The 26,648-nt window shown below is 40.2% G+C and overlaps 4 protein-coding genes and 3 long non-coding RNA genes across 16 annotated transcripts; 5 read left to right on the forward strand and 2 right to left on the reverse strand.

Annotated features, from left to right (window-relative positions):
• Positions 1-754: 754 nt before the first annotated feature.
• On the reverse strand, positions 755-4,101 carry LOC124198309 (tubulin monoglutamylase TTLL4-like). Of its 9 annotated transcripts, none has more exons than XM_046594121.1 (13): positions 4,010-4,074; positions 3,760-3,892; positions 3,294-3,692; positions 3,022-3,228; positions 2,761-2,948; positions 2,603-2,694; positions 2,438-2,540; positions 2,299-2,370; positions 2,100-2,235; positions 1,914-2,040; positions 1,566-1,836; positions 1,096-1,502; positions 755-1,022 (listed from the first exon to the last, which is right to left on the reverse strand). In XM_046594121.1, the coding sequence occupies exons 3-13, from the start codon at positions 3,619-3,621 to the stop codon at positions 845-847; spliced, it is 2,109 nt and encodes a 702-aa protein (XP_046450077.1). In that variant the 5' UTR covers positions 3,622-3,692; positions 3,760-3,892; positions 4,010-4,074; the 3' UTR covers positions 755-844. The 9 variants fall into 9 exon arrangements, with proteins under 9 accessions (XP_046450077.1, XP_046450079.1, XP_046450078.1 ...); XM_046594123.1 differs by having other exon boundaries at positions 3,384-3,692; positions 4,010-4,064; XM_046594122.1 differs by having other exon boundaries at positions 3,760-3,883; positions 3,941-4,047.
• Positions 4,102-4,127: 26 nt separating this feature from the next.
• LOC124198424 lies at positions 4,128-16,747 on the forward strand. Its single transcript, XM_046594255.1, has 19 exons — positions 4,128-4,334; positions 4,417-4,682; positions 4,742-4,919; positions 4,987-5,529; positions 5,589-5,937; positions 6,004-6,210; positions 6,275-6,576; positions 6,646-6,788; positions 6,856-6,986; positions 7,053-7,166; positions 8,797-8,914; positions 8,987-9,279; positions 9,340-9,428; positions 9,486-9,625; positions 9,699-10,832; positions 11,206-12,293; positions 12,356-14,078; positions 14,148-14,328; positions 14,400-16,747. The coding sequence occupies exons 1-19, from the start codon at positions 4,290-4,292 to the stop codon at positions 16,614-16,616; spliced, it is 9,261 nt and encodes a 3,086-aa protein (XP_046450211.1). The 5' UTR covers positions 4,128-4,289; the 3' UTR covers positions 16,617-16,747.
• A 1,102-nt stretch (positions 16,748-17,849) lies between these two features.
• LOC124198313 lies at positions 17,850-19,077 on the forward strand. Its single transcript, XR_006876548.1, has 5 exons — positions 17,850-17,971; positions 18,038-18,163; positions 18,444-18,726; positions 18,805-18,916; positions 19,015-19,077. It is a non-coding gene; the product is annotated as an uncharacterized LOC124198313 (long non-coding RNA).
• Positions 19,078-19,265: 188 nt separating this feature from the next.
• Positions 19,266-20,375, forward strand: LOC124198311. Of its 2 annotated transcripts, none has more exons than XM_046594127.1 (5): positions 19,266-19,325; positions 19,458-19,596; positions 19,662-19,847; positions 19,959-20,276; positions 20,344-20,375. In XM_046594127.1, exons 2-5 carry the CDS (start codon positions 19,512-19,514, stop codon positions 20,346-20,348), a joined length of 594 nt encoding a protein of 197 aa, XP_046450083.1. In that variant the 5' UTR covers positions 19,266-19,325; positions 19,458-19,511; the 3' UTR covers positions 20,349-20,375. The 2 variants fall into 2 exon arrangements, with proteins under 2 accessions (XP_046450083.1, XP_046450082.1); XM_046594126.1 differs by having other exon boundaries at positions 20,349-20,375.
• A 652-nt stretch (positions 20,376-21,027) lies between these two features.
• On the forward strand, positions 21,028-22,053 carry LOC124198312. Its single transcript, XM_046594129.1, has 3 exons — positions 21,028-21,071; positions 21,184-21,346; positions 21,411-22,053. The coding sequence occupies exons 1-3, from the start codon at positions 21,068-21,070 to the stop codon at positions 21,781-21,783; spliced, it is 540 nt and encodes a 179-aa protein (XP_046450085.1). The 5' UTR covers positions 21,028-21,067; the 3' UTR covers positions 21,784-22,053.
• Positions 22,054-23,961: 1,908 nt separating this feature from the next.
• On the reverse strand, positions 23,962-24,490 carry LOC124198170. The gene is made up of 4 exons (XR_006876504.1): positions 24,434-24,490; positions 24,238-24,363; positions 24,076-24,178; positions 23,962-24,016 (listed from the first exon to the last, which is right to left on the reverse strand). It is a non-coding gene; the product is annotated as an uncharacterized LOC124198170 (long non-coding RNA).
• Positions 24,491-24,790: 300 nt separating this feature from the next.
• LOC124197644 lies at positions 24,791-25,590 on the forward strand. The gene is made up of 5 exons (XR_006876299.1): positions 24,791-24,896; positions 24,965-25,101; positions 25,175-25,279; positions 25,360-25,474; positions 25,536-25,590. It is a non-coding gene; the product is annotated as an uncharacterized LOC124197644 (long non-coding RNA).
• The last annotated feature ends 1,058 nt before the right edge of the window (positions 25,591-26,648 follow it).

Genomic DNA, 26,648 nt, shown 5'->3' on the forward strand with positions numbered 1-26,648 from the left:
CCTTTTTCGAGTGAAAAACTTTTCATTTCTGGACGACGAAGAGGGGGTTCACCTTTTGTTTGATTACCTAATCAACGAAGGGGTTGTGTGTCACGTGCCCAAGGGGAAAACTATATGACTGCGTCACATATACCACCACCACCACCTTGTGTGCATAATGGGGAGAATACCGACAACTAGAAAACGATATATTTGATGGCGAGGGGGGGATAGAGTAGAGAGAGGGGGGTGATGAAGGGTGGCCAGCGCCAGCAGCTGATGGGCTTTTTTTCGGGGGGGTTAAGTTAGATTAGATCGTTGCGGACAGTTGTGGGTTTGATGGTATAAGAGTGGCAGATCTCTCCTAGGGGCTGTGAAAAAAAAAAATAAAAAAGAGAAAACTGAAAAAGAGATAGACAAGACTATAATTACGGTGCACACACACACAAGCGGCGGAAACTGCATCCTAAAAAAGAAGAAGGGGGGGGGGGACTGAGGGGTAGGAGAGATGACCCTCTCGTCCGCTTGTCGCTTTTCCTAGGTATGTAATCTTTCTTTCTCTCTGATGGAAAGGTGAGGGTTAGTTTCCCGTCACAGCAATTACACACAGACAACAGACAAATGCGCACAGGAGGGGGGAATTGTTTTGTGTACATAGAAGCTCTGGCAACTTTTCAGACAACCAACTCTTTTTGTGTGTTGCGAGTCAACATTTTTTTCTTTACCTACAAGTCACTTTGTGTGGAAATAAAAATAAAACGAAAAATCAAACGAGTTGTGGAAACACTCAATTAATTTTCATATTTTTTTTTTGTGTGTGTGGTTAAAACATAATCGGAGACGCAAATCGAATAAATTTGATGATCTAGTTTAGAACTTGTTTTTTCTCGAGTTGGGTTTTCAGATAATCAATGGCTAAAGTTCTATCGCGAAGGTTCCCGAATTTCTTATGCCATTCGTTTAAAAGTAAATCGTAGTATGACGTTTTCTCCATGAAACGAAAGTAACGCTCTGAATTATCAGCAGGGAAGACTCTCGTGAACCTATGTACAACAGACGAAACAATTTGTAAAATTAAAGTAGAAAACGCAAGAGCAATTTCGATTAGAAACTCACCCGTGACTTTGACTCAATTCATCTTCCGTTTCGATTAAATGTTGAATATCGCCTCGAGTTAAATTGTCCAGAATGGTGGATTCTTCGACGACATCATCGACTCGGTTCTCAATTTCGGCGCTTTGGCTTTGAACCGTCCACGAATTTCCATTGGGCACTGCCACAACGCGCTGAACGGCAGTCTCGTAAAATTCGTTCTTCTTTTTCTCTTCTTCGCTCAGCTCGTAGTTGTACGTCGAAGGATTGACGCAGTACTGCGATCCCTCGTCGCTTCCAGCAGACGCTTCGCACATTCGTTCCTTGAAGTGAGTCGAAATGTATTCGCCTAAATGATGTTTACTCAAACTGTTGACGTTGTTTGGGAACTGAAAACGGGCCATGTTGAGAACATCTTTGATTAAAGGACCCTGCAATCACAAAATGATTAAGTGAATTGAGACTGATAAAATATACGTCATCAAACAGTTTACCTTTACGGAAAGATCGAGCGACGAAGTTGAGTGCAACGACGGCGAAATGTTGACTTCCAACAGCCAAGGCTTTAGGTCAGAGTCCAACAAAACATCGAAACCAAAGAGTTCGAAGCAGGAATAGCGATTCGAGACATTATTTTTCAGCATGTCGTTGAGGGCTGGTGCGACACTCAGCAGAGTTTTAATCACAATATCTCTCAGAGAGGATTTGATGGCTTCGACATCGACACCCAGGCCGAGAAAGTAGGTCCACAAGCTTTGCAGAGTCCTGTAATTGACACACAAGCGATCAAATAACTGCAACATAGGAGCCCGACTGGTTTAAAACGTAATTGAGTAACAAACCATTTATGTCCTTGACACGAATTGGCATCTTCGTTGGCCACGTACCCCTCGCAGTGTTTGTTGACACTGTAGTTAGTTAAATGAACGTACAAGTCATTGAGGGTATTCATTTCAGTCGAGTAAGCCACTAAAAGAAAAGGACAAAGTTGCGGTTTAGAATGAAAGCCAATAAAGATTAAAACTTACGCGACGCAAAGCGGACCAGCCCATTTTCAAAGAGGTAGATTCTGAGTGGGTTGACGCTGGTGATGAAGACGTAAAGCCGAATATCAAATTTAGTGCCATTAATTAGATAAGGATTTTTCACATAGGATTGAACAACCTGTCGATAGAAAAATACATGAAAATAGTTGCCAACTTAAATGATAACAACAACAAGACGCACCAAAGGTTTCTTTCTTGGCAACTGACTCCATTCGTGAATGACTTGAATACCAGTACCTCTTGCAGATGCAGGCTGTAAATAAATAAATTGATAAAATAGATGCGCTCAATACACGACCAACTGAATAGATAAAATTTACCGGTTTAATTATCCAAGGTACATCGGTAGTACTTCGACTCCACTGCTTTCTTAGTAAACGCAAGTCGTGAGGTAAAACAAACGTTTGGGGAAGAAATCCAAATCTAAAAGAGACCGAGATTGATAAATTGAACACATCCTAATAAGACCGTGATGAGATACACACTCGTCATTTCCAAACTTGGCAACCATCTTTTGCATGTTTCGCCACAGACGGTCCTTTCTTCCGATTTGAAATGTACCAGGAAAATGATTGACCTAAGTGAAAACAAGAAAAATGTGAACTCTTCGTCTAGTAAAGTGAAACGGTAAAATATTTCTTACCTTTTGGTGTTCCAAAATAGCTGTAAACAGTGGGGACTTCATGTGTTTTCCCCAAGTACCGATCCAATCCTTGGGCTCCTTTATGACTCGAAACCCAGAATTGACAACAGTTTTTCTAACTACAATTGGAGTAATGGTACTAAGTTTCCATTTCAAACACCGACGTATAGTCCAGGGTAGCTCGACCACTAAATCGAAGATACCAAGTAAATTTTAACAAGTGAAAAATGGACAAAATTACAAGTACTAAAATTATAATACCTTTCTCATCATGCAGACAAAAATTTAGATAGGGAGGGACACCAGAGAAAGCAGAGAAGCGTAAGGCAGGTTGAAAAACTTCTGTTTTGTCACTGGAAATATTTAATGGAGTATCTTCATTGGCATCACATGCATCACACTCTTCTTCAGTAATGTAAGAACATGACTCTTCATCACCTGGGATTTGAACAATTTCCGAGTCCAACTCTGAAAAATATTTAAAAAAATTGTAGAATAGTACACAATGATTTTGAAATCAATACTCATTGTACCTTCCCCAGAAAAGTTTGAGGCAAGCGAAGGCACAGAGCTGGATGCATCACAGTCATTTTCCGACTGAACAGTACTGTAACTCAATTTACCATTAATTTTGGCCTTTTTGCAGATTGAATTTGACAGTCTGTCTAGAGAGGAAGCTTTGCTTTTCCCATTTGTTGCGTGAAAAGGATGGATTTTCTTCAAGCCTTTTTTCACTAGTTTTTTCCTCACTACCACGGGTTTTGCTTTGTTGTTCTGTTGGTCTGACAAAATTGAACTGCTGTGCTGGCATTCATTGCCTGATTCAGTAACAACTTTTTCAATCATTCTGGGTTTTGGCATGTGTTACTGATAAGGCAAGGTCCTTCAGAAGGGGTGGCCTTGGGTAGTTATTGGTAATCAAATTTGGCTACCTGTGGAATGAACAAAACTCAATTAGCATATGATGTAATAATTATAAAAAATTTTCTGCTTTCATACAGAGCAATCATGTCTCCACCCACACACTGACTATTCAGACCACAAGCATTGTTAAAAACCAACAAAACGTTTTAGCGCGGGAAATTTTCTGACGTTCAACTAATTCTTCAGCGTGTTATACCGACTAAGTACACTAAGTTTATAAACAAAAGTAAAAAATTATAGACACAATAAACCTGACTTGAGCAGCAACGGCAAGTAGTTTTCCCAAATTTCCAAGATATTATAACTAATTTGAAAGTGTGCTCACATTCGATCGTCACTTCACTCGTTGGAACTGGAACGTAGTCTGCTAGCGTGGTTTTGAAAAGGAAAGAGAAGGTAAGAGTCATCTTGCGGTTGAATTTATAAAGTCTCTTTAAAAACATTCATGCTTCTTATCAAAACAAATGAAGAACGCTTAGCCATACGCATTCGCATGACGGGCATCACTTCCACTTGTGTGAAGGCAAAGTTTTGATTTCTAGCAAGAAAAAATTCCTTTACTTATTCAATTGTGCTAAAGCAAATTCAAACAATCAAGACTCACCATGCCACGTATTATGATTAAAGGTGGTGTGTGGAGAAACACTGAGGTAAGACTTTCGTTGCCACTAACACATACATGCCGGTGCAAGGGATTTTCGTGATGTTTAAATCAACTGTTTTGTATTACAGGATGAAATTTTGAAAGCAGCTGTGATGAAATATGGCAAAAATCAGTGGTCACGTATTGCTTCTCTCCTCCATCGAAAGTCAGCTAAACAGTGCAAAGCTCGCTGGTATGAGTGGTTGGATCCTAGCATCAAAAAGACAGAATGGAGCCGTGAAGAGGATGAGAAACTTTTGCACTTGGCAAAGCTCATGCCTACCCAGTGGAGAACAATTGCTCCTATTGTCGGCAGAACTGCCGCTCAATGTCTTGAACGTTATGAATACCTTCTGTAAGTGTGTCATTTACTTCATGAAACATAAGGCCAAATAACTATGAAATATTGTACAGTGATCAGGCTCAAAGAAAAGAAGATGGTGAGGAACCTGGAGATGACCCACGTAAACTTCGTCCTGGAGAAATTGACCCAAATCCTGAGACTAAGCCAGCTCGCCCAGATCCCAAAGACATGGATGAAGATGAATTAGAGATGCTGTCAGAAGCCAGAGCTAGGTTAGCCAACACTCAGGTAATAAGAGAAATGAAATCTTTTCTGATGATTGAATGAATCAAAATCTATCTGTATGTTTTTATAGGGTAAAAAAGCTAAGAGAAAAGCTAGAGAGAAGCAATTGGAAGAAGCTCGAAGACTCGCTGCTTTACAAAAGAGACGTGAGTTGCGAGCTGCCGGCATGGGCGTTCGTCGTGGAGCACTCTCTCACAACCGCCGTAAGCGCGGGGTCGATTACAATGCCGAAATTCCATTCGAAAAGCAGCCAGCTATTGGATTTCACAACACAGCAGAAGAACAGTTTGATCCTTTCGCACCGAATTTCCATAGACTCCGTCAACAACAACTGGAGGGTGAGCTACGCTCAGTCAAGGAAGATAGAGAACGTAAGAAGGACAAGGACCGACTCAAGCAGCGGAAAGAGAATGAAGTGCCATCGGCTTTGCTACAAGGAGACCAACCGGCTGCGAAACGTTCAAAGCTTGTTCTCCCAGAGCCACAGATTTCTGATAGAGATCTTGAGCAAGTAGTTAAATTGGGCAGAGCTTCAGAAGCAGCCCAAGATGCAGCTCGTGAGACAGGCCAAAGAGTCTCTGACACACTTTTGGCCGATTATTCCCTAACGCAGGTAAATCATTTCTCAAACGACTGTATTGTTCTGCTGACTTAATCAAATGTTTCTTTCAGAGCGGGGGATTACGAACACCACGAACTCCAGCTCCCGCAATGGACAAGATTTTGCAAGAAGCCCAAAATCTGATGGCTCTTACTCATGTCGAAACTCCATTGATGGGTGGAGCTAACGCACCGTTGGTCAATCCTGATTTTAGTGGAGCTACTCCAAGCAAAGAGGGAGTCGCAACGCCAAATACGCTGCTTTCGACACCATTCCGCACTCCAGGTGGGGCTGCAGGTTCTGCCACCCCTGGCATGTTGAGCATCACTTCAGGAGCTACACCACGTACTGGAACTTTACCTGGTGCTACTCCATTAGTACGAGATAAACTAAATATCAATCCAGAGGAGCCTACGGAAGGTATTTTCATATTCCAGTTATAGTTATTTTTTAATGAAATAAACAGTTACATTTTTATTCTTCCAGTGATGCAACGAACACTCAAAGAGCAGCTCAAAAGAGGCTTGAGCACACTTCCGGTTCCCAAGAACGATTATGAAATTGTAGTACCAGAGGAAGAAATGGATACGGAGTCTGGAACACCCGGTGAAGGGGAATTGGCCGGAACTTACATCTCTGTTGAGGATCAGGCTGACATTGACGCTCGTATTGAAGCTGAGCGCAAAAAGCAAAGTAAATTTAGTTGTCTCAACTCTAATGTAATGTCAAAATTCATTCTTTTAAAATGTTATTTTAGGGGAGGCTGAACTGAAAAGACGGTCCCAAGCGTTGCAACGAAGCCTACCGCGCCCTCACGAAGTTAACAATGCAATTTTAAGACCAGCCAATTCGTCCGACGCTTCCCTTAGTGACCTTCAGAAGGCAGAGGAACTTATTAAAAAAGAAATGCTTACGATGATGCATTACGATTCAATTCGCAATCCAGTCAATCTCTCAACAGAAAAAGGTGGTGGTCTTTCAAGGAAGATTATCGAGACTAGCCAAAATTTTTTAAGCAATAATTCCTACCAAGAATTTGAGGACAAGGATATTGATCAGGTGCGTGTATCATGTTTGCCAGAAAGTAAATGTTTGGCCGTTAAAATTTATCTTCTCATTATTTTATAGGCCAAGGAGTTATTGAAAGTAGAAATGGAGAAGGTAAAGGCTGGTATGGGCCATGGAGATTTGACAATGGAAGCGTACACTCAAGTTTGGGACGAGTGTTTATCACAAGTGTTATTTGTCCCGTCTCAAAACCGATACACCAGGTAAATTTTCAAAAATAGCTTTCCGTTTTTCCATTTTTCCTAAACATTTTATTTTTACTTTACCTAGGGCTTCCTTGGCTTCGAAGAAAGATCGGTTGGAAAGTTCTTCTCGCCATTTAGAGACGAATCGAGCTCATATGGCCAGGGAGGCTAAAAAAGCAGCAAAATTAGAAAAAAAGCTGCGTACACTGACCGCTGGTACAAACGAATGTTTTAGACATCTCTTCTTAAATCCCATCTTATTCCTTATTTTTAATTTTTAAGGTTACCAGTCTAGAGCCCAGGCTTTGCATAAGCAAACTCAAGATTTGATTGATCAAGTGGAAGCTGCTCGAATTGAGTTAGATACTTATTCCTTCTTAAAGAAGCACGAAGACGGTGAGTTAACAAGGCTTCTTCGGATCCCGAAAAATTATTAATTTGTTTTCTTTTCTTTTTTTCTATAGCTGCCATACCCAGTCGTCTAGAGAAAATACGACAGGACGTTCTCGTACAGACAGAACGCGAGCGCGAGCTTCAGAAACGGTTCCAGCTTCTTCAAGACAAATGCTTCGAAGCTAGCTTAGCGGCCCCGTAACTCGTTTAATTTCTACTCTTTTTCGATTCTATCGCACTGTCCGATTGTAATATCTGTCTCATCTTGATATAATATGGACTTAATCCATTTAATAGTTGTTTTTATTTACTTATTTATATGGTCTTTCGTAATGAGAATCGTTTTTTTTTTCATCGTTCCGGTTGAATTTAACGCAATTCCTTAAAGACTGTTCGACTGGAAGAATATTGTGGTTGACGGTCAATGGTGGATTTTTTTTTTAATTCTTTGCAATTCAAATTCAAGTCAGCATTTAAATTGGGCATGGAGACCCAAAGAATTTTTTAAATTTTTAGTAGACCGCTGAGCGTTGGCCAGGATAGCCACCTTGCGTCAAGTTGCGTAGTTGCGTGCTGCGTGCGTCAACTGGACATATTATGTGAAACTGGCAACACGGTAAATACTAAATCGTAAATACTCGTCCCTAGTCTCTTTTGGCGGTATTGTTGATTTCGGACACATGAGGGACTTCAGAGAATAACCATGGCCGATCCTTGGAATCTCACGCTCGATCAAAGTGTTTTCGACGATTGGAACGGTGAATCAAAAATAATAATAAGAGGAAACGACGTTACGGATACCTACAACCTTGTTCAAAAACTTGACCACGATAGTGTAGTCCACACTGATACCGCCCAGCTAGAAAATCAATTATCAATATCCTTTTCAACCAAATAGCTTTATGCTTTTATTTGTGTCTAAATTTTTACTACCATTAATCCTTAACCCACATTAACACATTTGCTTTAAAGGTGATGTTACTGAAGAAGATCTATCACCAGTTTTACAGATGATATCTGTTGTGTCACAAAAACTGGTGTTTCTCTCTACACCAGTGTGCCAACTTACAATCCAAACCTGCAAACATGTTCTACTTCAAGTATTGGCATTGAATAGTTCTCACGATCTGAAGCAGTATTTTGAGTATCTAGGATACTGTGTACATCATGTTAAAAGCTCTAAAGATTCAGTGAGTGTGATAACCATATTTGAAATCATAAAACAAACATATTCATCATGCTCAAACAGGTAAGCTTCATTTTACTGCTAATTATATTTGGTTTTTCTGTTCATGGCCTATGACTTTTAGGACTACAACCGTCTCTGATGAACTATTTAAACATTCTTCAGCAATGTTGATGACTGCCCTACCTATTATTGAACAGCAAACTTTTGATGATAATTCATCAGTTATCAAATTGCTCATTCCATTGATAGCCATAGGCAAATTTTCTTGCAAGTTGGATGCAAAATCCATGGCATTAATTTGGAAACTAGTGCTTAAAACTATGCAACAGCACCCAGAAATATGCACACAACTGGAATTGGAAGCTGTTGTAGTTTTCCTAATTCAAGAAGTGCTTTATCTCTTTGACATGCTTTATCAAAACCCCAACAATATTTCTAAAGTAGCAAAAGTTGCAGGCTTTTTGATTAAAGTCATAATTGGGCTCATTGAAAAAGACGCAGCCATGCTTGAAAATGAAAATGCAAACGAAGCTACGCTTAATCTAGTGTTCCAGCTTCAGAAGTATTACTTTTAAAAATTTATAGATGTATGTTTTGACTCACGCATGATTTTCTTATTATTCCAAAATACTAGGTTTACTCCCGATTCAGTTAAATATGAACTTTCCTTGAGTGACGATCTTGTTCGTCTCTTGGAACTCCATGTGTCCATTACTATTCACCCAATACTGGAGAATTTAACGAAAACTCGAAAACTTATGTCTAGCTTACTTAAAGCGTCATCAAATTGCCCGCCTGAAAACCGTTTGAATCTGATCCGGCTTTTAGGTTTGCTACTCACGCCCAGCTATCAGTCAACTATGGGAGAAGACAACAGTTTAACCTCAACTGATATATTGGCGATGTTTCTTTCGGCTGTTGACAAAGGTAAAAAGAAAATAAGCATAGCGAATCAAGGCCTTCATAATTAATTTCTTGCTAAATTAGGCCACGTCGAATTTAATAGAACTATCCTTCTTCATGGTATTGTTCACAGTGGCAAAGGAATTCATACAGTGCCCATTTACGAACTTTTGGTAGTCTCTTCGATAAACAAAATCTTCTGATTTATTTTTATTCGAAATTTGTACTAGGTCACTCAAGCTATAGCTGCAATGGCCATTGTACCACCAAATTATGTTGCGCAAGCTGTTGCAATTCTTCTTCAATCAGTTATCCAACATGGATTCTGGGCTCATCTAATATCCTGTGATATTCTCAGCTTTATGGCAAGGTACCACATTTTGAAATCCTGTATAAAAGAATAATCGCATCACAATTAAGTTTGTATTATTTTGTTTTTCTAGATATGGCTCACCACAGTTTTGTGTGGAACTTGTTCAAAACTTGTTCCTTTTGTGTCCGTCCTCACCAACGCCTTTTTCTCGGCCGATATATCTCGCCAATCGTTTGATTCCGTTGCTTTCGGCTTCTGGGCGTGCAATCATATTGAAATCCCATCCCATAGAAAAATACCCAGATTTGTGGGCCACCATTAACTGGACTTGTTTCTCCCCAGAACAAAAGACTGATTTCCAACGATGCTTACTACCCTCGGTAAATGGTTCCCAATTTCTCAAAGCTCATACTGTTCTCCGACTTCGTTCGATTTGCATTTCTGGGAACTGCACCATCATTCAAGAACGCAAAGATTTTTTACCCAATTTAATTAAGTTAGGAACGATTCTACTAAATGGGCTCAACAGCAAATCGGCTAAAGAATATCACCGACATACTGAACATCTTTTGGTATGTGTCTTGCGTGTTCTTCTTTATACAGCTCAGCCCAGTCAAAAAGAGTCACATCTTAATCTTATGCAAATCTTAAAATTGGCTTTGGATAGCAAATTTCTCACACCGGTTCAACTAGATGCTACTGATTTTTTAAGTAAAATTGGCACACCAGGCGTAGCAGCATCACCACAGCAGATAGCTTTGTTACGCGTAATGGCCAATTTGTTTTGTGAAACCACCGCTAGCCGATCCTTTCTAGTACAACTTTGCGCACTTCGTGCCTTTGAACTCTTTTTTAAGACCACCCCTCATTCTCAGCTAGCATCATCTTGCATTCGAGAAGGACAAGATTTTGTTGTTAAACAATTCATTAACCGTAAAACCACCAAACCTCTCATCGGCGAAGCCAGTCTTCTTTATAGCTCGCAATTGAAGTGTCTCACAAATCCTCCACGTCACGTAAATTCATTTCCCAAACTGCCAATCGAAGCTTATGCACTACTTGCTGCCGACTCTTTGGATCACGGGGCTGAACCATACTCGAATGGTTCCATTGCCAAACGGCCTCGGCTAGATAACACTGATCAATTGCCGTTTATGTTGAACAGCTTGGCTAAAATTGTTGCCGATATAGGACAACTAGGACCCCTCCCAATGTGGTCTAAAGAAGAGATTAAAGAACGCATCAACACGCTGAATTCTTACATGTAAACCTCTAAGTAATTGAAGTTCAGGTTTGAAAGAAAAATTGTTAATAATTAAAGAATATTCTATAAAAAAAAAGTCGATGTGTGAAATCGAAAATGGAGAACTGTTTTCTTGTGATTGTAAATACATGACTTACTACACTTTCATTGCATTGTGAATTTTCATAAATATTATAATTTCATAAATATGCGACAAAATGTTCCCTCTCGTTCCGTTAAATCAGGTTAAATCTTATTTTTTTAAATGTGAAAATTAATTAACACCTAATTTACACAATGTGACAACAGTGTTTAAACTGAAACAAGCAGACCAAAGTGGCGGCGTTTCTTGATTCTTGAGTCTTGACAAAGATTGTTTTACGAATATGTAAACTTTGTACAAAAGTTCGATATCCTTCAATAAAATGTCTTTTCAAAGTGACATTTCGAAACTGATTTTTCATCACCTCGTAAAGGAAGGTTACGAAAGTTCTGCTACTAGCTTAATTCGGGATTGCCCACACTTAATAGAACTGAAACGTGTGCAACCACCATACAAGCTTCCAAGGCTCATGGGACCTTCGTTGGTGAATTTAATTGAAAATTATTTTGAAACCAAAGAAAATATTGTTGAGCAATTGGAGCTCCTAGAATCAGTTGTGTTTAGAGAACAGGATGATCTTCTGAACCTTACCAAAACTTTAGTTGAAAATCTTAAATTCCAAACTCCATCATCATCCCAAGTTCAAAAAGAAACCTCTGATGCAAGTGTTAATACAGATTTTGTAAGCAAAGATGGTCTCCAAACTTGTGATGCAAGTATCAACACAGAATCAGCTAGCATTAGACCAGAAACATGTGATGTCAGTGTCAACACAGAATCGTTAAGTACTCCAAAAACTAGTGATTCAAGTTGTAATACAGAGTGTGTTGGTAATAAACCAGAAACATGTGATGCTAGTGTGAATACAGAAGTTGTCTTCAATCAAGAAAAGAATTATTCAAATCATCTTGCAGTTGATAATTCCCAAGTTCTTAAAGAAACCCAGAATACCACCGAAATACATGATGCTATTGATAGTCCAGAAGATGTTTCAAACCAGGTTATCGCTGAAAAAACACCAGCAACTTTGTCAACCGCTGAAGTTTCTAACCATGGCTGTGAAGGAAGTGTCAATACAGCATGGGTTCTCAACAATGTTCTTCAAGAAAATTCACTGCATTGTTCTGAACAAGTGGAAGTGTCTGCTGAGACCATTGATTTTTCCTTGGTCTATGATCGCTTGCTGGCAGACAAAGAGTTTCAAGAAAAGATAGCTGAAAACATCAACAAAAAGAAAGCTGAAGTTATTTTACCTAGCAAAGGCAGTTCTAAAAGAGGAAGCTTGGCGTCATCACAAGATCTGGATACTGTTATAAAAGCTATTGTTGCAGAAACACAAGCAGATCCTGCTTTTGATAATTTCCTGAATGACTGTATAGGTAAAGCAAATTCAAACCTAATCAACCACTGTTTATAAATTTTTATAACTTTTTATTTTTAGGTATTGATAGTGAAGATCAAACTTCAGTAGGCACCCCTGATAGTACAGCTCAAGATGGAGAGTGTATTGTATCACATTATGATGGAAGAAACCAAGATAATTGTTTAGTTCCTGATAATTTAGGAGCAGCTATGATAGTGGAGTCTTCAACCATGGCACCTTCTATTTTCACTGTCCAAAACCCTGATTTAATAGAAAATTCATCTGTGATCAATGGGTTGAACAGTGTTGCGATTTTGACATCTTCTGGGCAAATTACGTTGGTTCCAACAATTATTTCGGCAATACCTGCAGATGCTGAGCCTTCTGTAAGAGAGAAAAGAAAAAAGAAGATTCCGATTGTAAGAAGACCCGTAGCCATTGCCCCAAAACCTATCTTCACCATCACTATTCCCGGTCTGGACAGTAACTATCAATTTCCAAATGCTGCTGGTGTATCCGAAATTATCGAACAGAGGGTGGAAGACCAACAACAGCCTGCTGATTGCAATATTGAAAATATAAACGTCGCGTCTAGCCCAGGTCCATCAACAACAAAACCTATGAAAGTGAAATCTCGCCCTTTAGCAAAAAGTAGGCGGAAAAAAGTTTTAAAAACTACCAAGCCAGCGGAAGAACTCATTACGCCTAGTTTAGCTGCTCTTCTCAAAATCGCTCAAGAGTTCGGGTCTTCAGCTTCTAAAAATATTCCAGATCAAGAAGCCGTAGGAGAGAAAGAGCCTTTGAAATCCCCTGATGTGGTTTTTGATTCGCCTCTCCGGAATTCGACCGATTTCGTCACCACTCCTACTAGTACTCGACGACTAAGTCATGTTCGCCAGCTTAATTTTGGAGAATCACCTGAATTATCTAACAAACCAGCTTCCCCGGCAGTTCGTCCGGAACGTTCTGAAATTCCGTGGGATCTTGCATTGAGAAATGCGGTTGCCGCTCCGCCTCCACCGGACAGTGAAATTTTTGCTACTCCAAAAGGAAAAGCTAAACGTAGGAGAAGAAGTTCTCCAGCAGCTGTAATTGAAACAGAGTCCGTGGAAAAAATTTTTCCTTGCGACCCAGTGGCTAGCACATCAACATCCATTCCTCAACAAACTTCATTTTCCGACTCTTCAACAACCACAGAGAAAAATGCTACCGCTGATGTTGTTTCAGAAGAAACGCCTCGACTGTGCAACAGTTCCGACCCCCAACATGCTGATCTCGTCGCTGCTTCCATCTTACATGAGATGGCTAACGCTCCAGTGATAGAAGCCGAGTCTTTGAAACAGATAGCTCTGGAAAATACAATAAATGAACGTATTGCTTCAGAGTCTAATCTGCCTCATTTTGGAATGGATATCATCAATCGTGAAGAGCAAGTGATTCAGCAACCGTTACCAGTCCTCGCTACTCCACGAAAAGAAATAACGGAAAATGAAGCAGGTCTCAATTCCTTAAATAGTGTTGCCCACGCCATGCTCTGTGATGGTCAGAGCAATAGCACCAGCTTTGGGGCATGGGATGGCGAGATTCCACGAACACCCCAAATTCGGCTGGATCTTACTAGCTCAAGCAGCCCATTCCAAGTATCATTGACGAAAGGTTTCCGCTTCTTACCAACAGCGGAATCCCCTAGTCTTCCTGTACCTGCCACTCCGTGCATCTTCGAAGTTAATTCTTCTAACAATTCTATTGAGACACCGTATACTGGATTTTATCAGTTTCCCTCTGTGTTGAGCACCCCTAGGTTTGTTTCTATTGTTTCGACATTTCTATTTTGTTTGTTGTTTAACTTACTAACTAATTGATCTGGTAGGTTGGAAGCACTCCGTCAAGAGATTATGGAGAGTCCTGGTAAAACATTGAGCACCACCGTGATCAGCCCTACGCAGGTGGTTCTTGGCCGTCCAACTCCATACTTTGTGCCTAGTGGTGAGCGGGCTCAAGGGCCTATGAATCAAAGTGCTACTCCAGAACACGTCCCTGAAACAGACAAGGTAAATTTTTGTTATTTATTTCTTTATTCGCAATTTTGTTTACTTTTCCCATTTCTTTTAAATTTAAATAGTTGGAAAGAAGACGGCGACGTAGTTCAACTGAAATGGATCCCCTTCAATTGGAAGAATCAAATGATGCCAGCGATGCCGCTGCTGCTTTAATGTGTAAAGCCGCTGAAACTGTTGCCGCCGCGCTTCGGCCCCCTTCTCCGCTTCAATCTCCCCCTCTGCATCAACCTCCTACTCCGCATCAACCTCCTACTCCGCATCAACCTCCTACTCCGCATCAGCCTCCTACTCCGCATCAGCCTTCTAGTCCGCTTCAGCCTCCTTCTCCGCTTCAGCCTCCTACTCCGCTTCAGCCTCCTACTCCATACAAGACCGATCAAACACTTGAAAATGACCTTATCAATGAATGTCAGCGCCTCGAAGATTATCCATGCATAGAAAGGGCTAAATTGCGTAACCAACGGTTGGTTGAACTCTTTGGTGAGGATTCAACAAATCCTAGCGAAATTTTAAAATCTACGCCATCTGTTTCAGGGAATGTACCTGTAGTTGCACTGGCTCAGAGTACGCCTATAATCGCCGAACAGAAAACAAGAAAACCAAGAAGAACTGCCAACAGTAAATTGGTTCCTGGAGATGATTCAATAAGCTCTGCCTGTGCTAGGGCACAGGTTTATTCTTTGAGTCCTCAAGCTAATCGCCGAAAGTCCCAACGACGCTCAACCAACTCCCAAATTGCCACGTCAAGAGAAGACGAAAATTTAATTCAGGAATTGTTGGCTTTATCACGATTAAACAGTGTAATTGATCCCGTAGCAAAGTCTCCATTAAACAAAAGGAAAAGGAGGTCGGATTCGACGAACAGGGAAAAGAATGCTTCGACTAGTGAACTCTCGTCTGAAAAGAGATCAAAGCGAAAACGAATTTCTAATGTGAGTGTTGTGATGAGTGAAGAGCAGTCTTTAGCCACGAATGAAGTCGTGCCAATTTCTACACCGTCCTCCAGTTCACCAAAAGAAGATATCGATGTTGTGTCATTTGTCGAGTCCGTTTCTGATAGTCCAACAAAGAACAAGAAAAGCCAGAAAACCTCAAAAGAAAAGGTGAAGTCTTCCACTAAATTAAAAGCCAAGTCAACCAGTCCAAATGTGAGGGGCATGGCAACTCGAAGCACCCCAGTTAAACTATTCAAATCCTCGTTACCTCCATATGCTCGCAAGTGCGTCAGCTATCGGCAGTCGGCTGGTGTCAAGAAAATGCCAACGCCAAGGAAAGTACCGATGGATGCTGATGTCACCGACGAAGAAAGAAGTTTGGTATCAGATTCAGCTGATCTTGTTGAAGTAATCGACAGCAATTTACCTGTTAGCACTTCTGTGGTCGATGACGTTCAACCTAGTAAAAATGACGATGGAAAAGGAGAAGACGATTATCATAAAACCCGGTCAACCGATCAGTTTTCAGATACACAGATGGAGACATCTGTAACTTCTGAAAATATCCCTCAACAATTGAATGAAGATCAACCAGAAATAGTCATGGAAGTTGAAACGTTAACTGAAAATGCGCCAAAAGAACCAGAAGTATTAATGGAAGTCATCGGTCAAGACGCACTAACCCAACCAAATATCTTCGTTGCGGATGCACCAGTAGATTCCACAAGTGTGTTGTTAGATAAAGCTGTTGATCATGGGGAATCTAGTGAGGATATCGTGGTTAGTGCTACTAGTGAAAACAGTTGTTTAGTGCTAGATACACTACCTGAAGGCTCAACGTTGTCCACCAACAGCTCTGTGCCGAACAGTTGTGCAGAAAACCCGCATGAACGTATTTGTAGCTCGGAAACCACAATGAGTCCTTTATGCGAACAAAGACTTCCCTTGACAGAAGAACCACCACTTGCTGTGCTTAGTGAAGCCTCTCCAGCAAACTGCGTTGAAGCCTCGTCACCTTACCGGGACCAAAAGTTGAAATCGACCCAGAAATTATCTTCTCCAAACGCGATTGCATCCAAAGAAAAAACCAATCGAGCTTCCAACACGAAACTGAAAAATTACCTCCGATTACAAAATCTAAGCACCACGTCTCCTCAAATCCATCCTACGGTGAATGACTTATCTGTTTCAGAGGGAAATTCAGGTACTCAGGTAAAATCACCTGCTAGTAGTAATCGTCAGCAATTCCAACCTCAAACAAATGTAATTATGGACAAGGAGCTTGTAAACAAAATGAGGAAACAGTTGAGGATGAGCAAGCAAATTGATCTCTACTCTCAATGAATAATTACGGCATTTTGATACTAACGGTTAATACTTTGTTGTACATTGCTTTTTCACGTCAGATTTGAATTAATATTTAACATGGAATTTTCCCTCTTGTTCGAGTTCAATAAAGGTTTTACGACATGAAATCTACTTTTCAAGTACTTTCTAGATTATTCGTCTTTGAAATTTCACCTTGGAACATTAATGTTGCTTCCTATATGCCGACTGGAATTATTTCGTTTTTTGGTGGCCATTTTCTTTAAGCGTTTGCCGATTTGTTCTTCGTTTGGTTGCTTCCTTGGTGAATATTTTGACTATCTATATTTTTTATTCTATTAAAGATTTCTAAGTTATTCATTTGGTAAGATGATTTTTTATGATCTAACAGATGTTAAAATGTTGGCTGAATTCGGATGACGGGTTAGATGACACATGCAACCTTTTCTGTTGAATATCTATGCAGTGCAGAATTAGTAGGTCACTAGAGCAGCACGCACTTGATTCCTTCCATCTCAGATGGAAAAAGGACTCGTCTATTCTGTGATTTTATGTCATCAGGAAACTTGGGATGCTCTAATTATTATCATACTTGTGTACCCAACCAGGTTTTATGTTTTCACGCTCCTATCCACGGACGGATGAAAATTACTCGGCTTACTTTACATGGGTAGTCAATTTTACCGGAATAATACGCCGTGACAATTTACGTAACGAACAGCTCGAGAAGTTCTTCTATCCCCGGGGGAACATTACGTAAAACTGTAAATGTTGTGGAGTAGAGGTTGGGTGAGAATGACACGTGCTTCATCATTATTAAGCAGGTACAAACTATTTGGTATTCATTTTGATTTTTGGTTTTTGTAGACCCATCCCCCAACCTGCAGAAGGAAAGGCCAGTTTGCATTTTCTTCAATCGAAGGTCACGGAGATCATTAGGTAAAAACGTTTCATGCAGTGATGTAGAGGTTGGGTGAGAACGGGAAGTTTTGCATTATTATCAAGAAGGTAGAATAACCGCAAGGCTTAAGAGGAGGGGTGAGAAAAAGTCGTATAAAAAGGCGAGAGAAAAGTCGACAGGGATCAGTCGAGCGAGTATCTCCGACACGGTAACATCTACAGTGCACTTTTTGCCACTAGCTGCATTCATCAGTTTTCAATCATGGGTAAATATTCTGTCGAATTATTCTGTGTTACATGGAGTTTAAATATGCCAGTTATTGAATAGCCAAATTATTTATTGTCTATTCGTAAAAAGGAGAAAAAAGGTGATAGAAATCAGTCGAGTGAGAATCTCCGACACGGTAATTGCAGTCTGCAGTGCACTATTCGTTACCAACTGCATTCTTCGTATTATCAGTTCGCAATCATGGGTAAATATTCTGTTTATTTACACGGAGTTTTTGTACCAATTCTTTTTTTATTTGATAATTTACCAGTCACAATCGGAAAAATTTGATGTTCACGCTTGGAGGTCACAAGAAACATTTCGTAAAACTGGCATGCGGTGGTGTAGACTGTAGAGGTTAGGTGAGAACCGGACGTTTTGCATCATTATCAGAAAGGTACAATAGCCGCAAGGCTTAAGAGGTGGATCAGGGTGAGAAAAAGTCGTATAAAAGGAGAGAAAAGGTTATAGAAATCAGTCGAGTGAGTATCTCCGACACGGCAACAGCAACTGCAGTGCACAATATGTCAGCAACTGCCTTCTTCGTCGCTTTACTGTTCTCAATCATGGCCAAATGTTATTACTGTCTGTGTCTCTACTTGACTCTACTTTTTTCTATGTTTGTAAATATGCTTATTATTATTGAATGAAAATGTTTAAATTGATCAACTGTCTAGTAAACTATGTCGTCGTGCTGATGTTGGGGAATGTATCGGCTCGTTCAACCATTGGTGTACTGATGTCTTCTGGGTATGGCGGGTATGAAACCGCGACGCCGCACGTTACTACACCGAGGCCCCTAAGTACTACACTACCAAGTCTCCAGATTATTACACCACTACTTCGCTGCCCCGAACTACTACACCGAATCCCCGAAATATTATTCTTCCCCGAGCTACGCCATCAAAGGGTCGAGTACTACAACGAGTCCCATAATGTCTACACCACTACATATCATGGGTAAATATTCTGTTACATGGAATTTAAATATGCCAACTATTGAATATCCAAATCATTTATTGTCTAGTCGTATAACAGGAGAGAAGGCGATAGATACAGTCAAATGGTTATCACCGACATGGCAACAACTGTAGTGCAGTAGTGGTCACCAACTGCATTCTTCGTCGTACCATCAGTTTTGCAATCATGGGTAAATTTTTTTTTTCCTGAGGTGTGAATTCGTGTTTTCTATTTTTCAACATGGCAGTTATTTTTGCATATTAATTTTTCAATTTAAATATTGTTTAGTAACTATTTTGTCGTGCTGCTGTTGGGTGTCGTTTCGTTGATGGCTGAGTCGACCACTGGTGTACTAATGTCTCCTGGGTATGGCGGATACCAAAGCACGACGCCGCCGTCTTACTATGCAACAACAACAAATGACACGACCAGTTACTACACCGAGGCCCCCAAGGAACCGGAGTATTACACAACTACAAATGCCGCGCCAGCTTATTACACCGAGGCTCCCAAGTACTACTCTGCTTCCAGCTACTACACCGAGGTTCCAGCTTATTACACCACTGAAACAGTTGAATACTACACCGAAGTAATCATGGGTAAATATTATGATTTTATTCTATTGAAATATGAATCAACTCTACTTTAATTTTTTTAATATATTAGTTATTATTGCATTTGAATGTTCTAATTATTTTTTTGTCTGGTAAACAATGGCCTGCTGCTGTTAGGTGCTGAATCGTTGATGGCTGGATTGACCACTGGTGTGCCGATGTCTCCTGGATATGGCGGTTATCAAACCACAACGACGGCGTCTGACTGCACGACAACAACATAGGCAACGACCAGTTACTACACTGAGGCCTCCAAGTACTACACCACCAATGTTCCAGATTGTTATACAAAAACATAAGCTGACCCGAGTTACTACACAGAAGCCCCGAAGTATTATTCTTCCCCGAGTTCCACCACCAAGTCATCGGAGTATTACACAACTACGTATGCAGCGCCAGCTTACTACACCGTGGCTCCCAAGTACTACTTTGCTCTCAGCTACTGCACCGAGGCTCCAGCTTATTACACCACTAAAATAGTTGAATACTACACCAAAGTAATCATGGGTAAATATTATGATTTTTGTTTCATTGAGATGTTAATCAACTCTACTTTAATTTTTTAAATATGTTAGTTATTATTGCATATGAATGTTCTAATTATTTTTTTTTGTCTAGTAAACAATGGCCTGCTGCTGTTGGGTGTTGAATCGTTGATGACTGGATTGACCACTGGTGTGCCGATGTCTCCTGGATATGGCGGTTATCAAACCACAACGCCGGCGTCTGACTGCACGACAACAACATACGCAACGACCAGTTACTACACCGTCAAGTGTCCAGATTATTACATTATGCTCTCTCGAACTACTTACGCCAAATCCCCGAAGTATTATTCTTCCTCGTGCTACACTACTAGAGGGTCGAGCACTCCGCCGAGGTTCCCAAATAATACACCACCAAGGCACCGGAGTACTGCACAACTGCATATCATGGGTAAATATACTGTTACATGGAATTTCAATGTGCCAACTATTGAATATTCAAATTATTTGTTGTCTAGACTAGTCGTATAAAAGGAGATAAAAGGCGAAAGAAATAAGCAGTCGTGTGATGTTCGTGTCGACTCAAGTACTTCACCACTAAAGCTCCAGAGTGTTACATCACAACTGATGTTGCCCCGAGCTACTACACCAAAGCGTCTGAGTAGTATACTGAGGCCCCTAATTACTGCACCACCAAGGCAGTACTACACCACTACAATCAGTCGAGTGGTCATCTCCGATATGGCAACAACTGCAGTGCAGTAGTCGTCACCAACTGCATTCTTCGTCGTACCAACTGTTTTGCAATCACGGGTAAATATTTTTTTTCTGGAGATGTGAATCACCTTCTACATTTATTCTATATTTTTAAATGCCAGTTATTATTGCATATTAATGTTTCAATTGAATTATTGTTTAGTAAACTATTTTGTCGTGCTGCTGTTGGGTGTCGTTTCGTTGATGGGTGAGTCGACCACTGGTGTACTAATGTCTCCTGGGTATGGCGGATACCAAAGCACGACGCCGCCGTCTTACTATGCAACAACAACATACGACACGACCAGTTACTACACTGAGGTCCCCAAGTACTACACCACCAAGGAACCGGAGTATTACACAACTACAAATGCCGCGCCAGCTTATTACACCGAGGCTCCCAAGTACTACTCTGCTTCCAGCTACTACACCGAGGTTCCAGCTTATTACACCACTGAAACAGTTGAATACTACACCGAAGTAATCATGGGTAAATATTATGATTGTTTTCATTGAGATGTGAATCAACTCTACTTTAATTTTTTATTATGTTAGTTATTATTGCATATTAATGTTCTAATTATTGTTTTTTTTTTGTCTAGTAAACAATGGTCTGCTGCTGTTGGGTGTTGAATCGTTGATGGCTGGATTGACCACTGGTATGCCGATGTCTCCTGGATATGGCGGTTATCAAACCACAACGACGGCGTCTGACTGCACGACAACAATATACTCAACGACCAGTTACTACACTGAGGCCTCCAAGTACTACGCCACTAATGTTCCGGATTGTATACAAAAACATAAGCTGACCCGAGTTACTACACAGAAGTCCCGAAATATTATTCTTCCCCGAGTTCCACCACCAAGTCATCGGAGTATTACACAACTACGTATGCAGCGCCAGCTTACTACACCGAGGTTCAAGTACTACTCTGCTCTCAGCTACTCCACCGAGGCTCCAGCTTATCACACCACTAACGGTCGAAAACTACACAGAAGTGCCAAAGTACTACTCTGCCCCGAGCTACACAACCCTAACTGAGGCGGCCAAGTATTACGTAGCCTCAACTTTCTACACAACTTTCTACACAACTGCCGCCCCTTCGTATTACGCTGAACCAAAATACTACACTGAAGACCCAGTTTGCTACACCGCAACCTACGCTACACTCTGCTACTACACCGAAGCTCTGAAGTAGTACACTACGAAGGTACCTGAGTTCTATGCCACTACATACGATGCTCCGACCTGCTACACTGAAGCTCTTAAGTATTACTCTGCTCCGAGTTATTACACCACTAAGGGATCTGAATGTTACACCACGACCTACGCTTCTCCAGATAACTACAAGGAGGCTTCTAAATGCTAGATCTGAAATTGTTTTTCATGTGATTTCACTGAGAATTGTTGTTGATGTTGAATAAGAAATAAAGTTTTTTGTGGGTAAACATCTTGTAAAACTTTTCTTGAATCCTTCAAGCCTTTTGCCATTGCGAAGTGTTCTCATTGTTTTAGATATTTCCTAATTAACTTATGTCTGAAAACTCTGCTAAACAACATTCTGAAGTGGACGAATTTCATTATCAGGTCAAGTTACGAGAGAAACGTACTACGTTCTCTAAATTTTCAAAGATGTTTACTGAAAGCAAGTCTTGAGATAAATGATGTAATATATTACAAGACACAATGAACAAATACTTAAAAAGGAATTGCTATTTAGTCCCACCTCCACCCACAATTCCACCACATTTTACAATCACATACATATACATTCACTTAAGTTAACCCGTTGGCTGCCACGCCATACAACCCGTAGGTTGCTCTCTACTAATCTACGCGCCACGTCTGAAGGATCCATGACCAAGTGGGACTTGCCATTGCTGACAAGTCCGTGCTGACAAGGGAGGGGGGACTGAGGTGCATGGCCTTATAACAGGCTTGCCTTGCGGCAAATTTTGGGCTTGGCGACTCTCCGACCCCGCGGCTTGTAAGCCACGAGACCGAACAGCGCGGCCCGTGCAGGGGAGCTAGGGGAGAACAAAGGCGTGGCAGCCGACGGGTTAACTAACACTAACACAAATATATTACCAACAACAAATGATGATCCGCGCTGACATTTTGGAGATACCGGCGAAGTTTTGGTGTCCATCTTCTCGACGTTTCCTCTGCATTACCTGAATAAAGAGAAAACAATTCTGATTAGTGACATGCCAATAAAAGTTACATAATATACATAGAAATATAGTCAGGTTTTTAAGCTCAAACATTTAAAGATGCAATTTTTTTAACTTAAAATCAAGCTTGCAATATTGAGAACTGTAAACAGAACAAAGCTCACTTGCTAGTCTTTGAAAAAAAATTCCGGAAGTAGACCGGAAGTAACCACAGCGCCTCAACCATTGAGCTGTCGTCAAATTAAACCACATATTCGTGATCTCCATGAAATTTGGGGTCGATTAGGTGTGATTTAAACGAAATCCAAAATTTGGCCAAAATCGAGAATTTTCCTGAACTATAGTTCAGGAAAATTTTCGAAACCGGAAGTACGAAAACGTAAAAAAGATAACATGAACTTTACCACAAATTTTACGAGGATCACGAATATGTGGTTCTTTTGCTCCTCGAATAAATATTTACTGAACTACAGACTGAAATGAGCAAACCGGAAGTAGAAAAAAAACTCATTATCTAAAATCTAACAAGTGAGCATTGTTGGAGGAATAGTTATCGTCAGTTTCCACTAAAAAATTTCCACACAACGGCTGCCGATAAATGTTTAAAGAGATTTTCAAAGTAACTGAAACTGACTGTTTTGACAGCTGAAAATGATCGAAAAGCCATCTAGCGTTAGAAAAAAGAAACGTCTACGTAACACATACACTTCTTTTACGCGCGAGAAGGGCCTGATTTTAGAATTACTACACAGACAGAGTTTTACGCAAATAGATAACTAGTAGATAATCTACGAAAATAAGTCAATTGTTGGGTACCTGGGCATAATCCCGTGGTGAGTGACTGCAGGTGTGTAACAGCGGACGGAAGCGATCACTGAAGTGATCCAGAAACTCGCCAAGTCGCCAGTGAAGTAAAACCAATTGTGTTTAGAAGCAGTGAAACTAGATGAGCGTGCGTCGCGAAGATAAGGATGGAGAAGAACGTTGATGGAAGTCCCTCTTCCGTCATGGACAAAGGTCAGCATTCAGCATTCAGCACAAGAATCTCCGTGACAGGACCACACGATTCCATAAAGAAACTGCGTGCTTCTGTAAAATAAAATGTTTTTCATTAATAAAAATTTAACTGTCAATAAGCATATCAATCTTTACCTTTTCTAAGAAGCACACTGCAATTTTCATGATGAAAAAACCGTAAAAATGGAATTCACAGCAACCAACAGCATTACTCCACATGATGAGATAAATTTCCTGATGCTAAAGAAAGTGTCATGAAGTATTGCAGTAGCGTGGTGATAGGTGGAATTGTTGCTTACCTTTATCATATGAGTGATGAATTTAGTAGGGCACTTGACTTTCATCAAGCAGATCTGGTACATACACGGCACGTCACTTCACACTCTTCATGTCTCTGAAACTCTAAGTAGCAATGGCACAAGGAAATTCTCTACATTATTTACAAATTTATATGAATTTACCTATGAGAAATAAAACTCTAACTATCCCTCAGCTGGGTTGTCTTCTAAATAGAAGTAGAAACAGCTGTAACAACAAACATGCTGTTGCAGGTTATGCCACCAAAATTGTGACATTCAGAAAAGATCCTATGGTTCATGAGCAAGAATACCTATGTTATATGAAATCTGAATTGTGATTGTCTCATAGCAGCAATACCTTATCTCGGCACCTTGGTATTCCACTATATGTGTGCTTCAAACATGAGTTTTAGGCTTTTGACTGCATGAGGATCTAATGGATGGAAATTGACTCAGCGCTAAGTCAACTTGTTGGAATGACTGACAGTATGCATCTAGAATTTGGGGAAATAAGTTGGTACAATTTAAAAATAAGGAAACTAGGATAAACTCAAGATTAACCTACATAAGCTACGAAGTTCAATTCGGTATTTGATATCACAGGAATATTAAAGTATTAATTAGCTACAATTTGTTTCGCCTTTTTCGCCTCGTTTCACGATGTAACAACAACAAAGGCGACACTAGCGACATCTAGTAATGGGTTTTGAATCCTAAGTAGGTAACACGATGGGGCTAGTGTCGCGTTTGTTGTTGTTACAGCGTGAAACGAGGCTTATATTCCTGTGATTTCATATACTAAATTGAACTTCGTAACTTATGTAGGTTTATCTTGGCATAGTTTATTCCTTATTTTTATACTGTACCAACTTATTTCTCCAAATTCTAGATGCATACTGTCAGTCATTCCAAAAAGTTGACTTAACACTCAGTCACTTTCCATCGGATTAGACCCTCATGATTTCAAAAGCCAAAAACTCATGTTTGAAGCACACATGTAGTGGAATACAAATTTGCCGAGATAAGGTATTTTCCAATTACTGCTACCAGACCATTACAATTCAGATTTTCATGTAACATAGGTATTCTTGAACCATAGGATCTTTTCTGAATCTCGCAATTTTGGTGGTGTACCCTGCAACAGCATGTTTGTTGTTATGGATGTTTTTACTTCTGTTAAGAAAGCAATACAGCTAAGAGAAAGGTACAGTTTTATTTCTCATAAGTAAATTTTTGTCTATTTGTAAATAATGTAGAGAATTTCCTTGTCCCTTTGCTACTTAGAGTTTCAGTGACGTGAAGAGTGGGAGTGAATAGCCTGCCATGTGTATTGCACATATACCGGATCTGCTTGATGAAAGTCAAATGCCTTACTAAATTCATCACCCGCATGATAAAGGTAAGCATCAATACCACCTATCACCAAGCTCAGTTACAATTCTTCATGACACTTTCTTTAGCATCAGGAAATTGATCTCAACATGTGGAGTAATGCTGTTGGTTGCAGTGAATTCCATTTTCACGGTTTTTTCATCATGAACAATCAGTGTGCTTCTTAAAATAGGTAAAGATTGAAATGCTTTATTCTTTGTTATATTTTTATTAATGTAAAACATTTTATTTTACAGAGCACGCAGTTTCTTTATGGAATCGTGTGGTCCTGGGCTCCTGGCACGGAGATTCTTGAGCCAATGCTGACCATGACGGAAGAGGGATTTCCATCAACGTTCTTCTCCATCCTTATCTTCGCGACGCACGCTCATCTAGTTTCACTGCTTCTAAACACAATTGGTTTTACTTCACTGGCGACTTGGCGAGTTTCTGGATCACTTCAGTGATCGCTTCCGTCCGCTGTTACACACCTGCAGTCACTCACCACGGGATTATGCCCAGGTACCCAACAATTGACTTATTTTCGTAGATTATCTACTAGTTATCTATTTGCGTAAAACTCTGTCTGTGTAGTAATTCTAAAATCAGGCCCTTCTCGCGCGTAAAAGAAGTGTAGTGTGTTACGTAGACGTTTCTTTTTTCTAACGCTAGATGGCTTTTCGATCATTTTCAGCTGTCAAAACAGTCAGTTTCAGTTACTTTGAAAATCTCTTTAAACATTTATCGGCAGCCGTTGTGTGGAAATTTTTTAGTGGAAACTGACGATAACTATTCCTCCAACAATGCTCACTTGTTAGATTTTAGATAATGAGTTTTTTTTTCTACTTCCGGTTTGCTCATTTCAGTCTGTAGTTCAGTAAATATTTATTCGAGGAGCAAAAGAACCACATATTCGTGATCCTCGTAAAATTTGTGGTAAAGTTCATGTTATCTTTTTTACGTTTTCGTACTTCCGGTTTCGAAAATTTTCCTGAACTATAGTTCAGGAAAATTCTCGATTTTGGCCAAATTTTGGATTTCGTTTAAATCACACCTAATCGACCCCAAATTTCATGGAGATCACGAATATGTGGTTTAATTTGACGACAGCTCAATGGTTGAGGCGCTGTGGTTACTTCCGGTCTACTTCCGGAATTTTTTTTCAAAGACTAGCAAGTGAGCTTTGTTCTGTTTACAGTTCT

The sequence above is a fragment of the Daphnia pulex genome, chromosome 7, assembly GCF_021134715.1.
Source record: "Daphnia pulex isolate KAP4 chromosome 7, ASM2113471v1".
NCBI lineage: Eukaryota > Metazoa > Arthropoda > Branchiopoda > Diplostraca > Daphniidae > Daphnia > Daphnia pulex.